The sequence below is a fragment of the Ahaetulla prasina genome, chromosome 2 (assembly GCF_028640845.1).
Source record: "Ahaetulla prasina isolate Xishuangbanna chromosome 2, ASM2864084v1, whole genome shotgun sequence".
NCBI classification, from domain to species: Eukaryota; Metazoa; Chordata; class Lepidosauria; order Squamata; family Colubridae; genus Ahaetulla; species Ahaetulla prasina.
The window spans coordinates 67,830,028-67,842,705 of NC_080540.1; the positions used below are offsets into that span (position 1 = coordinate 67,830,028).

A 12,678-nucleotide genomic window follows, 5' to 3' on the forward strand; every position below is an offset into this window, starting at 1 on the left:
CTATGCCATAAGTATGAGATCTAACTCGACTCTATTCATTTCTAATTTTTTGTATTTATTGATTTTGATTGTATTATTGTACAATTGTAGCAGCTATCTCAATAGGGACTCTACTTAGACTTATTGAGTGGGCAGATTCAATTCTGAATAAATGTTTTGAAGATCCTGAACCATATAAGGCTTTATAAGTGTTAATAAGCACCTGGACAGAACCTAAAAAATATACTGGTAGTCAGTGCAGCTCATATATTACCAGTGAAATATGACAATAATAGTTTTGTGCCATTATCAGATGGATAGAAGCATTCTGTAGAGTATTCTGTTTCAAGGGCAACCCTGTTAAAGCAAATTACAACAGTCTAGTTGAGAGATGCATTAATGACTATACTCAGTGAATCTTGTTCCAGATAAAATCAAAACAGATGCATCAGCCAGAGCCAGGCAAATTGTTACAAAACCAATTAGCAAAATTGGTAGTTTCTATTGACCTCCCCATTATTCATGCATCTATCTTGAATCAGGTTCATGGTTATTAACTATACAAAATTGTATAAAATTCCATTGGATTTTTACATTGTCCCCATAGAAGAGACAAACGTTTATTGTTTTGAGAAATGATTTTTAAATGTTTTTGCTTCATCTGTTTTAAATGCTGTTTGGATTTTTTTTTTTTAACTACTGTTTGGGTATTTTTCCTTTTAATCTCTGATGTTTTGTTATACCTCTAGTAGTTTTGGAGAAGTTTTAGTTGTAATATTTTAAAATAAGTTACTATTAGTTACCAACATACTACATTTATACAATTTTCTAATTTAATAAATAATCTTGGAGGAGTATCAGCTCATAAAGACACAATGTATTTTTAGCTAACATACACTTTTTTAAAAAAGCAAAAAACAAACAAAACAGAAGAGATGTATTAGAATTAAATTGGATAAAAAGATGAATAAAATAAAGTTAAAGCTAGTTATTATAAAATAAATATTTTGGTAATGGCATTGAGAATATTGGATATTTTAACATTTGGGAAGAGTGATGCCATCATTCAGATCATATTTATGGATTTATGAAGTTATTATTTAGAAGTCAACTAGCAACCAGTGGAGATTCTTGAGCAAAGCCAGCATCTTTGAGACTTTCATCAATAATTCCAGAAAATTACCAAATAAATGTAATATACCAGTCATTCTGAACTTTAAATTCCATTTGATTACTTCTAGATTACTCTGGATCTGTGGACATGATTTTAAAAATATTTTCATCCACATCTAAAATAACCTGGGTTTTGATCAATTTTTAAACAATATTTCTCTCTTTCCTATTCATCTTCCCTTCGAAGTAATATTCAAAAGAATTTTTATAAACACCAAGAACCCTTCCACATTTTTTATGTTGTAGGTAGATATATAACACACAAGTTAGTGTAATATAATTTAAAAGTATTAAAACAGCAGAAAACATGGTTTGGAACCAGGTATCTTAGACATTGCATTTCTGAGTATATTCTGCCCATCCAACCCTGATGAAAAGAAAGTGCCTGCTGAATGTTCAATTTTATCAGCAGGTATGACAAGAGGGGTCATTCAGGTGAGTTGCCTCCCTTCCTTTGGAACATAGTTAATTGAGGTAGGGATGGCTACACTCTTATGGCCTTTTGTGGAATAGTTAAACCATGCTTTTCTGAAATTTGATGATTAATCAGCTAAAAGTTACATTTCATTAATGTTAGCTACTGTTTGCATTTCTATTGTGCTTTGTACAATGTTTATTTATCATTATAGTTCCTGGAAGGAACTGCTTTATCAACCTTATAAAGAAATAATATTAATATCTAAAATAATTAACATTTTAACAGAATTTTGAAATTTTCTGAATCAACATATATACCACCTTCATATATATTAGAGATGGAGAAAGTTGCAAAACAAGGAGATATTGTTTTAGTATCTGGAATGAAAACAGGGAGTTCAAAACTCAAAGCAAGAATAGAGGAAACTGTGTATAAGGTAAGTTACATCTAGGTGCTACATTTATCATAGCCAGCCAATATTTTCCTTCCTTTATGGTTACAGTCCTTTGATGAAACTAAAGCAATACCCATTATACCTATATTTATTTATTATTATTTAGTGCATGATGAAAACATGTCAAAATAGAAGTAAACACACACACAATTATATACAAACTTCTGTGGGGGTACGGCAATGGCCATATAACTGAGTGTCCAATTGAACTATCTAGGTAATCCCACTTCTGGCATTGCTTTGTGAGGATCTTCTAGGGAACCAGAGAATGCATGTCATGGGCAATCTTGCACAATATGTTTAATAGTTTGCATATCAGCACCACATTACCTATATTATAGAGATGGCATAATTCAACAGGACGCATGGGTGGCAAATATATTGGAGTCTGAGGGCCAATTTGATGTGGTGATTAAGGTAGCAGGCTAATAACTGGGAGATTTACTTATTTAGTTTGTCAAGCATGTATGAGAAAACAAGTATAAGTATGAACATAACATAAACATATAAGTATAAACAGATATAAGTATATACATAAGAAATGAGTACAAATAAATGGGAACAGTAGGACAGGGACACTGATGCGCTTATGCACACACCCTTACAGACCTCTTAGGATTGGGGTGAGGTCCACAGTAGACAGTTTAAGGTTAAAGTTATGGGAGTTTGAGGATGTAGCAACAGAGTCAGGTAGTGCATTCCAGGCATTGTCTACTTTGTTGCTGAAGTCGTATTTTCTGCAATCGAGTTTATATAAATTTAGTAAATTTAATAATAAATACGTTTAATATGTTCGAGTCCCACCTTAGTTATGAAAGCCCTCTGGGTGACTTTGGGCCAGTTAACTTCCTCTTAGCCCTAGGAAGGAAGCAATGGCAAAGTAATTCTGAAAAACCTTGCCAAGAAAACTGCCAGAACTTGTCCAGGTAATTGCCAGGAGTCAAGACTAACTGGAAGGCCTACAAATACAAAAGTTACTGTAGAGAAGATTATAAAAGACTATGAATGCAAGATATGCAAACAGAAATATTGTGAAGAAAGCAACTTTTTCCTGCTTTATAAAATTCTACTGAAACAGAATATAGTGTTGTGTGTTGATGGAATGTTAAGTCTGGTTTTGGGCATTAACAAATTTCATCTGAAATTGTTAGCATTCATTTATGAATATCAACATCCATTAATGCTAATATCGATTGGATATATTGGCCATTTTATTTCTATCCTTTTGTATTGTTCAAGGTCACTTTGTTATTTGTTCATAACTATTTTTTTGGCCTTTTTTGAACCTAAGCATTTGAAGTATTTCCTAATAGCATTAAAACATGTGGCCAATTTTCTTCCTTTTAAAATATATATGTGGAGATTGTGAAGTGTTAATACCACTTTATAATGCCTTGGTAAGGCCACACTTGGAATACTGCATCCAATTTTGGTCACCACGATGTAAAAAAGATATGGAGACTCTAGAAAGAGTGCAGAGAAGAGCAACAAAGATGATTAGGGGACTGGAGGCTAAAACATATGAAGAACAGTTGCAGGAACTGGGTATGTCTAGTTTAATGAAAAGAAGGACTAGAGAGACATGATAGCAGTGTTCCAATATCTCAAATTGGAACAAAAAAGAGGGAGTCAAGCTATTCTCCAAAGCACCCAAGGGCAGGACAAGAAGCATGGGTGGAAACTAATCAAGGAGAGAAGTAACCTAGCACTAAGGAGAAATTTCTTGACAGTTAGAACAATTAATCAATGGAAAACTTGCCTCCAGAAGTTGTGAATGCTTCAATACTGGAAGATTTTAAGAAGAGATTGGACTACTATTTGTCTGAAGTGGTGTAGGGTTTCCTGCCTAAGCAGGGGGTTGGACTAGAAGACCTCCAAGGTCCCTTCCAACTCTGTTATTCTGTTTCTTTTCAGTCATCCAGTTCATGGTTGTACCAAAAGTGCTTTTTCAAGAGGCAACTGGACTTGCTTGTATTTTTTTGAAAATGTTTTGCTTCTCATGCAAGAAACTTCTTCAGCTTATTGAACTTTTTAAAATGTATTTATTACATTTCAACATCATCCATTAAAGCACAAACTAACATAAAGGCAAAAAAAAAAGAAAGAAAAGGGAATAACAAAGCAAATTAAAGTGAAAAAAAGAATTATGCATCAGGAAAACATAACAAAATTAATCTCTAACTTTCTTTTAGTAAAGAGATATTAACAATACAACCAACTCCCTCTAAGTCAAATCTAAGCATTTTACAGCCCAAGAGCCAGATCCAACTCACAGGAGATCCCAATCAGGCCCACAGTGGTAGCAGAGGGGTGGGGCATTAGTGGGGGTGGGGTGTTGGTGCAGCATCGGCATCAGGGATGGGCATTGATGGCCAAGGGCAGGATGCCAGTGCAGCTTTGGCAGCAGAGTTGGGGCAGTGCTCTACAACAGTTCTCATGTGACCCCTTGGGAAAATTAATTTCCCTCCCTGGTCTAAGCTTAAACAATTAACACCCATTTATAAAATACCTTAAAAACCTAGTAGTCATCATACTAAAACAGAAATATTCACAAAATATTCTTTTCTTAATATCCTGTAACATAGCACATTATCAAGAGTAAATAACCTTATATTTAACCAGCTACAATATTTCTCTAGTCAAATCAGGTCTAATCTTCAAATGCCAGAGTTAAAAATTGATTCTTCTTAAAACTTGCGTTCAATTTCTTACAGTAATGTGGAGTTTGAGGCCTTCAAGCAGAAAACTGGAGTCACTTGTTAAGAGTGGTCTAGCTTTGGAATTTTAGCAGCCACAAGTGGATTTATTTTGCTCATTTCAGTTATTCTTTATTCTTTATTATATCTCCATTCCCATCCCACTCCAGGGGAAGGATACTGCAAAATCTCCATTCCCGCCCCACTCTGGGGCCAGCCAGAGATGGTATTTGCTGGTTCTCTGAACTATTTAAAATTTCTGCTACCGGTTATCCAGACTCTGTTAGAACCTGCTGGATTTCACCCTGATCTGCACCTATTACCCTGCAAGCTAATTATTAGAATTAAAGGAACAAAACTTATATTTGACTTAACTATTGCTATTTTTTCCACAATGCTTTTTATTGTCACTGTTAATTAATTTGCTCAGTAAGTGATATTATACTGTAAATAGGACATTAAGGAAAGCTAATTTTGAGATTCCTGTTTTTTAAGGATTAAAAATTGCAAATTGAAAGCATTGTTTTCTTAGTATAGTTCCTCTGAGTTTTCAAATACCTCACAGATAAAAATACACTATCTATAACAAATATTAATTTTGTAACTCTGATACTGGTATATTCCATTTGGGTTGAATATTCACTTTCTAATCCCTGAGTATTTTTCTTGTCTTTCTTAAAGTTATTTTCTTTTTTAACATTTAATGACTAGGACTGGGCCTAGTGCATAAGGTAACTTCTATAATTTGGAAAAAGCGGTTCCATTGATGAAGCCTATGTGGCTAAAAATTACAGATTATGCTGGGGAGTTCTAAATAGTAGAGCTGTTCATTGCATTCCTTCAGAGTACTGTTCAAATTCCTAAAAGATAAGATTAGTTGATGTTTGACAGTTCTAAACTAACTCCTAAATCTAAACTGGGAAGGTGTTTTCTGATCAAACATTTTACAATTTGTCCTGGAATCTTTTCAGGAACTAAGGTAAATGCAAATTTCCTTAGAATTTACATCTTTACTTTTGCAATTGTCTCGTGTATTTGTGTTATCAAAATATTTACTTTAAAGTAGTGCAAAAGCCTATGAGATCATATTAAAACTACCCCCCCTCCCAAAATACAGAGCTTCCATGTTAAATATCAGAATCATAGCTCTGAGGAGTATTTTGAACAGGAGACGATTGCTTGATATTTTTTTAATACTGCTGCAGGTGTGAAACATTTAACATTTTAAAGAAACATATAAAACAGAATAAAAGATTTAAACTCTAAAGCCAAGTTTTTTAAAATTACTCTGGAAGACTTGTGTTTGCTTCTGGAAAGCCATCCTACTGGAACAAGTAGAGATGATCTTCACCCTTAAATGAATTTTTTGAAATGCCCCAAATTACTCCATTCTGCATCAGGTTCCACAGTTGCATTGAATGAACTCATAAAGAGTGGTGGCCCTTTGAGAGCTGTATGCAACAAAATTTCATTTTAATGTATGCCAGTTAGTGTAAATTCAAAGTGACAATAAAGTTCTATTCTGTTCTGTTCTGTTCTGTTCTAAATATAATGACTACATCTACTCAATCATTATTACAATAATAGGCCAACATATAATAATGGCTGGAATTTGTTCTTATATGAACTGTTCATACAAAGATGACATGTTTGCACAAAACACACACTGCTGTGTTATAGTAAGGGATTAGAAATCTTCAGTTGATAATCATTGTGCCATGCAAAGCATACAGCAGAATTTTTTAAATTCCATTTTTAAAATATTTATTCCCAAAAGATCATAAGAGCTTCTTGTTTTGCCTTCTGGTGCTTTGTAAAATACATTGCCCCCTCCTTCTTTCTGGCAGCCCCTTAAAAGCCTGTTGCCTATCACACTCTTGGGCAAAGCACGTGAGCCATTTCCTCCTTTCAATGGTCCATGAAAGTACATCTATAGTATGTAGATAATAAAGTTGAAAAAAGGTGAACAATATTTTTACAGAACTATAGATACGTTGAGACTGGGTGTGACAAGGAATGGCTGGGAAGGGATGGGCCAGATGAGGCACCCCTTGACGTGAGTGACATTGAGTTGGCCACGCCCATCCAGTCACATGACCATCAAGCCACGCTCACAAAATAAGCCACACCCACAGAACCGGTAGTAAAAAAAATTAGAACCCACCCCTGGTATGATTGTTTCTTTAAATTAAATTCTTCTTTTAACCAACAGAATGTGCCTGGAGCTGAAGTCAGATTGTTTATTTTGGAAAACATCATTTTAAATCCTGCTTATGATGTCTACCTACTGGTAGGAATGTCAGTACAATATAAAGTCATGAAAATTAGGCGAGGGAAAATGACAGGTATGTCTTTTTGTCCAGTTGTAATATTTTACATATATTTCCTGCAGATGTATATAATGGCACAACTATGTTTAAGTTAATAAAGTCATAACAGAATCCACAAGTCATTGCTCAGATAGATACCTGTGTCTTTTAATAATTAGTTTAACACATATTTGGTCAATACATTTTGAAAGTTAAAAGATTGTTTCAATTAAATTTCATCATATAAACCTGAGTAAATTCCTGCAAACATCAGTCTGTGGTGTGTATGGGGAATGGATAGGGGAGAGAAAAGGCAAACAAAAATAACAGGAACATTGTGCTAATTGTGTCTTTGTTACTTAGGGTAGTAAAGTGTTGCCTGAAAAAATTAGGTAACATAGACCCACATCTGAACTGTATATTCTGGCTCGGAATTAAATTTCTACCGTGTTATTGGCCTATTTTTCTAAGGAGTTAGTGAAGCAACTTTTTCATACTTCAGTTCCTATATGATCTCAATACTTCTTTTTGATACTGTAATGTTCAATTGTTTTGCACCCTGCTATTCAAAGGAGCTTTGTGGAAATATATATGAGGTCAGGAGAGATTGTTCTGTTTCAAGAAAGCCAGCAACATCTTTATGGCCTTTGGTTTAGAAATATCAACTTGGTTGTAAAACAAAATTAAAAATGTTTCACTCAATTGCTATTTGGACTCAATTTTTACGATTCCTGATTCTCTCTCAAGTTTAACTTTCTTAAAGGATAAATTACAAGGAAATGTGATAAGTGGAAAAAATTGTAAGAAATATCATCAATGAATTAATGTTAAGAAACCTAAACCCATTTTCAAGATTTAGAAGTACTTCTGAGATAAAATTAAAAATACAGGTAATATTGACTAATTCAGATTAGGATAACTTAATTTACCTCTAAATCAGTGGGAGAAATAATTCATCATGTAAATATTTTCCATTGATTTAAAATACAACTAATTTGATTGGATCCATATCCGATAAAATATTAATTTAAAATTTATATTCATATTTTCCTAGTTTATTAAAACCATGTCGGGTCATCTTCACTTCACATGTTTGCATCTATTATTTACTTTGGCACTGTTATATCTAAAAGCTGAGATGAACTCATTAATATGTGCCAAAGTCTTTCTTAGAGGCCGAATAAAGTAATCACCTATATTAGCAATACAATCATAATGAAAGGTTATTTTTTTTAAAAAAAGTGAATCCATTTATTTTTATCTTCCTAAAACCTACGGCTTTAGTAGTGAGGATTTCAGCAGTAAGAAAATTTGTTACTGTTCTGTTGCCTTTTTATGTAACTCAATAAGTAAATAGGTAAAGTGATATTTTATAGTACAAAGCAAACATTTCTATGCTGTATTTTTCTTTAAAAAATACTTTGATGAGCACAAAAGCATTGTGTGTGTTGCTTTTTTTATTCTATTGAAAGCATTTGGTGACACTTTTGCTTTTGCTTTGATTGTTTCTTAATGTTGTCTTGCATTTGGTGACACTTTTGCTTTTGCTTTGATTGTTTCTTAATGTTGTCTTGCATTTTGGACAGAACTAATCAAGCATTCTGATCAGTATGAGCTGCAACTTCAGAATAGCACTCTCAGCCCTGGAGGAGATGCAGCCTGGCCAGTTGCCAGATTGGATCAGGCAACATGCACAGTTACTGCATTGCAGCGGGGACAGGCAAATCTTGTACTTTCCCACAAAAATATCCTTTTTTCATATTATGTTTTTCATATTATGCACAATGAATGATCATTGAACTAACCACCCTGTATTTAAGAGGCCACTACCTTTCCAGGATACTCTATAGTAGCACTAATACTCATTAAGTAGCAATACTCTTGACTTGTTCAAACGGCAAAGAATATAACAGGTGTTAATATAACAAAATTTTCAGTGTGACTTCTTTGATTCTTTCTAATGTTAAAAATTAGGTACTTCATAGATTTTGCTCATATAACAATTAATATTAATTTGTTATCATTGTCTTAACTTTTGGATCCTTAACTGATTTATAAGTGTGTCTATGCAAGGGGCTTCTAAATTACCAAATGGCACCATTTTTGTTGTGGACCCAGGATACCTAGGTTAGTACACAATGCTAATTGACTTTGGAAATAAACAACTTCATACATTTTTAAATAACCAAAGCTAATTAATTCCATGTAAAAATGTATACTTATCTTGCCCTGTACTTAATAAATTTGTAGACTTGCTGGGAGCCGTGTGACATAGAAATTAAAATTATTATGATTGGTTGCACAGTCAGCCAGATGTTTAGAGTGGATTGGTATTTTTGTACACCTATGGAGACCTTCCCAATGACCTGAGGAATGGCAGATGTTGTGTGATGGTGTTAAACAGGATGTAAACTGTTCCAAGTAAAACTGCCTTTTGCAATTGTCCAATGGCAGTTTTGTCAACATTGATGGTGTTTATTTATTTATTTATTCACATGAGTGTGAATTGTAGTTTGAGTAGTGCCCCAGATGTTTTGGAAAGGCATCTAGGGTTCCTATTAATATTATACTTTTTATACTATTATATCATCTTTGCTTTCTTTTTCCACAATTGTTTTACGTCTGTTTGCAGATTTTTGTATTTTGTGATTTTCTACAGTTCTTCTATTCTCCTGTCTCCAGCTACTGCCATGGTACCTATCCAGACTTTTTGCCCTTCTTATCAATAATTGTTAAGTCTGGGGTATTATGTGGCAGGTGCTTCTCTGTTTGAATTCTAATGTCCCAGAACACTTTAGCTTCTTCATTTCCTATTACTTTGTCCTTTTTATGATTTCAGCAGTTCTTGCTATTTTATTATTACCATTATTAAATTGACTGCTCACATTGTTACATTCTTCAGAGGAAGGAGGGCTGTAACTCAGATATTGTAAGCCCTTATCATTGCATATTTTGGACAGCTTATCATAAATTACATCAGAGATTGTCCAAAAGTACAATCAATATTATCTTTGTTCCACCCTTGTTCCTATCTTTAATTCACTTCTTCAAAGTTCTTTGAAATGGCTACACAACCCTTATATGTGATTCATCATCTTCATCATCATCATCATTTTAGCCATTGTCTATCCACTGCAGGATAAAGGTCTGACCTTTCTTTGTGAGTTGTGCCTGTAATATTTGCTGATGTCATTGATCCATCTTGCTTTATGTCTCTTTCAGGATTCATTCTATGAATGCCTTGGTCCACCTGCCATCAGTTCTTCTTGTTATGTGACCAGCCCATTTCCATTTCAGTTCTTTTCCAATTTATCTTACTGTTCATCAGAAAGATATTTTCCCAATTAAAAATTCAGTAATCTTATATATCATTCAATAATTGCATATTTCCAAGCATTGAAATGGAAATATGTGATTACTGAATCATATATATGATTCAGATTACTGGATTTTTAATTGGGAAAATAACTTTCTGATGAACAGCAAAATTTTGAAATATTTCCCCCTTATGGAAAGGATTATATAAAATCACACTTTATGGCACTCTGATGTGTTTTGATCAGGTGAGTATTCTGTAACTCTACGACTTTCAATGCTTTTGCTGTGCAGGATTTTCAATTCATCCTGGTGAGAGATGGGTGCTGGAAACTGAGAGGTTCTATGAAATCACTATTGAAGTGTATGACAAATCAAGCAATAAGGTGTATTTATCTGAGGTAAGGGAAACATAAATAAGCATTTTTTTTGAAAGATTTTATTTATTTATATACTTTTATACTGCACCATCTCCCATAGGACTCAGGGCGGTTCACAGGCATATTAAAAATACAACAATAATAAATAAGCAATTTAAAACCCAATTAAAACAAAATATTTCAATCGCCAAATGACTAAAACGGTAAAGACCGGTTTAAAACCCAATTAAAATTAACTAAAATATTTCATTTCTTAGGCTAGTCCCGCTCGTTGAAATAATAAAGTCTTCAGTTCACGCCTGAAGGTCCGGAGGTCTGGTAGTTGCCGTAACCATGGAGGAAGCTCATTCCACAGGGCCGGTGCTGCCACAGAGAAGGCCCTCCCCCTGGGGGTCGCCAACCTGCATTGCTTGGTCGACGGCACCCGGAGGAGGCCCGCTCTATGGGAGCGCACCGGTCGTTGGGAGGCTATCGGCGGCAGGAGGCGGTCTCGTCGATACCCCGGTCCTAAGCCATGGAGCGCTTTAAAGATGATGACCAGAACCTTGAATTGCACCCGGAAGGCTACCGGCAGCCAGTGTAGGCTGCGCAGGATCGGTGTTATATGGGAGCAACGCGGTGCTCCCTCTATCACCCGCGCGGCCGCATTCTGGACTAACTGGAGCCTTCTGGTGCTCTTCAAGGGGAGCCCCATGTAGAGAGCATTGCAATAGTCACATCATGTATACAGTATAATGATAAGGATGAGAGATTTCAGTCAGGAATACTATTAAGATTAGAGTGAAAACAGAACATAAATACCATGTGAACAAAGAAACCAGTATTAGCTTAAATGATAAAAAACAACTTATTACTTTCAATCACCATCCTGAAGCTATTGCTTTGCTCTTAAGTAATTTTTTGCTACTTTTTAAAAAATTGGCCTTCCCTGCTGCATTTTTTAAAAAAAAGTTTTTATTTTTTTTAACAAACACACACACACAAACAAACAATTCATTTTTTCTTAACAGAGTATTGGCTGAGTCACAGATTTGTACAGGTTTTAGTTATCTCCCAGCCTGCTGCATTTTTAACAGCAGTTTGACATTCTTTTTTGGAAACAGTAAAATCTTCTAGGAAAATTAAGATCATAGATCATCTATGAAAAGCAGAAGTCCACACCTTTTAAGCAGATATAACACACTGACGTTTATTCTTGCTTATTAATGTTCAAGATGGCAATGGACATTTTATAATTCCTTTGTTTTGAATTGATTTATACATATGTATATTGAAAGTAAAGTACTAATGAAAAGTCTTTCAATAAAACTATAGGGCACACACTTTTTACAAAGAGATTTCTCCTGTAAAAATCTCAATTTCTTAGTGTGCTTAATAGCAGTTTATATGTAGTTCTTATAAGGTATGGCTTAGGCAACATGACCTTATGTTGAACATCATAGCAGTTAATAAGGTTTTTTATTTCAGATGTTGGAATGGTTGTACATCTGCCATATTCTCACTTCCCTTACTACACTTTTCAAGCTTTTCATTGTCTTGAGAAACCTTAGATCATGGGTGATTGAAGGAGGGAAAACACTGTCTGATCTCCCAAAGGGGGATTCGATAGTGAACTAATGTCAATATTTGGGAAATCATAGAGCAAATCATAAAAAAGTTTAACTGCAAGCACATTAAAAAGCAACATGGTAATCATTCCAAGTCAGGAGTGATTTCATAATAACAGAATTTGCACAACTACTTCTTCTTTCATTTTGATTTCCATATGGAAGCGCAATATACATAATGCAACTTATTTTGAAAAAAGTGACAGACTAGAAAGATTGATTCCAACTGACTGCTTTTTAAAAAAAAGATCTGACCATAGTTTTCTTCTGCCATTGGAATATATTAATGGTATTTCTATTAAGAAATGTTTTTATTCAAAATGTATTTGATAATTATTCTTTTTTAA

General features: G+C 34.2%; 1 protein-coding gene across 3 annotated transcripts in view; it reads left to right on the plus strand.

Moving 5' to 3' along the window:
- The window catches only part of NUP210 (nucleoporin 210), a 119,771-nt gene that overhangs the window by 40,142 nt on the left and 66,951 nt on the right, over nucleotides 1-12,678 (plus strand). For all 3 annotated transcript variants that reach the window (XR_009153077.1, XM_058165748.1, XM_058165749.1), the window contains exons 5-9: nucleotides 1,856-2,006; nucleotides 6,933-7,065; nucleotides 8,616-8,772; nucleotides 9,086-9,156; nucleotides 10,639-10,745. Coding sequence is in view for 2 of the 3 variants with exons in the window: in XM_058165748.1 (XP_058021731.1) it covers nucleotides 1,856-2,006; nucleotides 6,933-7,065; nucleotides 8,616-8,772; nucleotides 9,086-9,156; nucleotides 10,639-10,745 (619 nt within the window). In the remaining variant the exon portion in view is untranslated. The remainder of the gene's footprint in view (nucleotides 1-1,855; nucleotides 2,007-6,932; nucleotides 7,066-8,615; nucleotides 8,773-9,085; nucleotides 9,157-10,638; nucleotides 10,746-12,678) is intronic.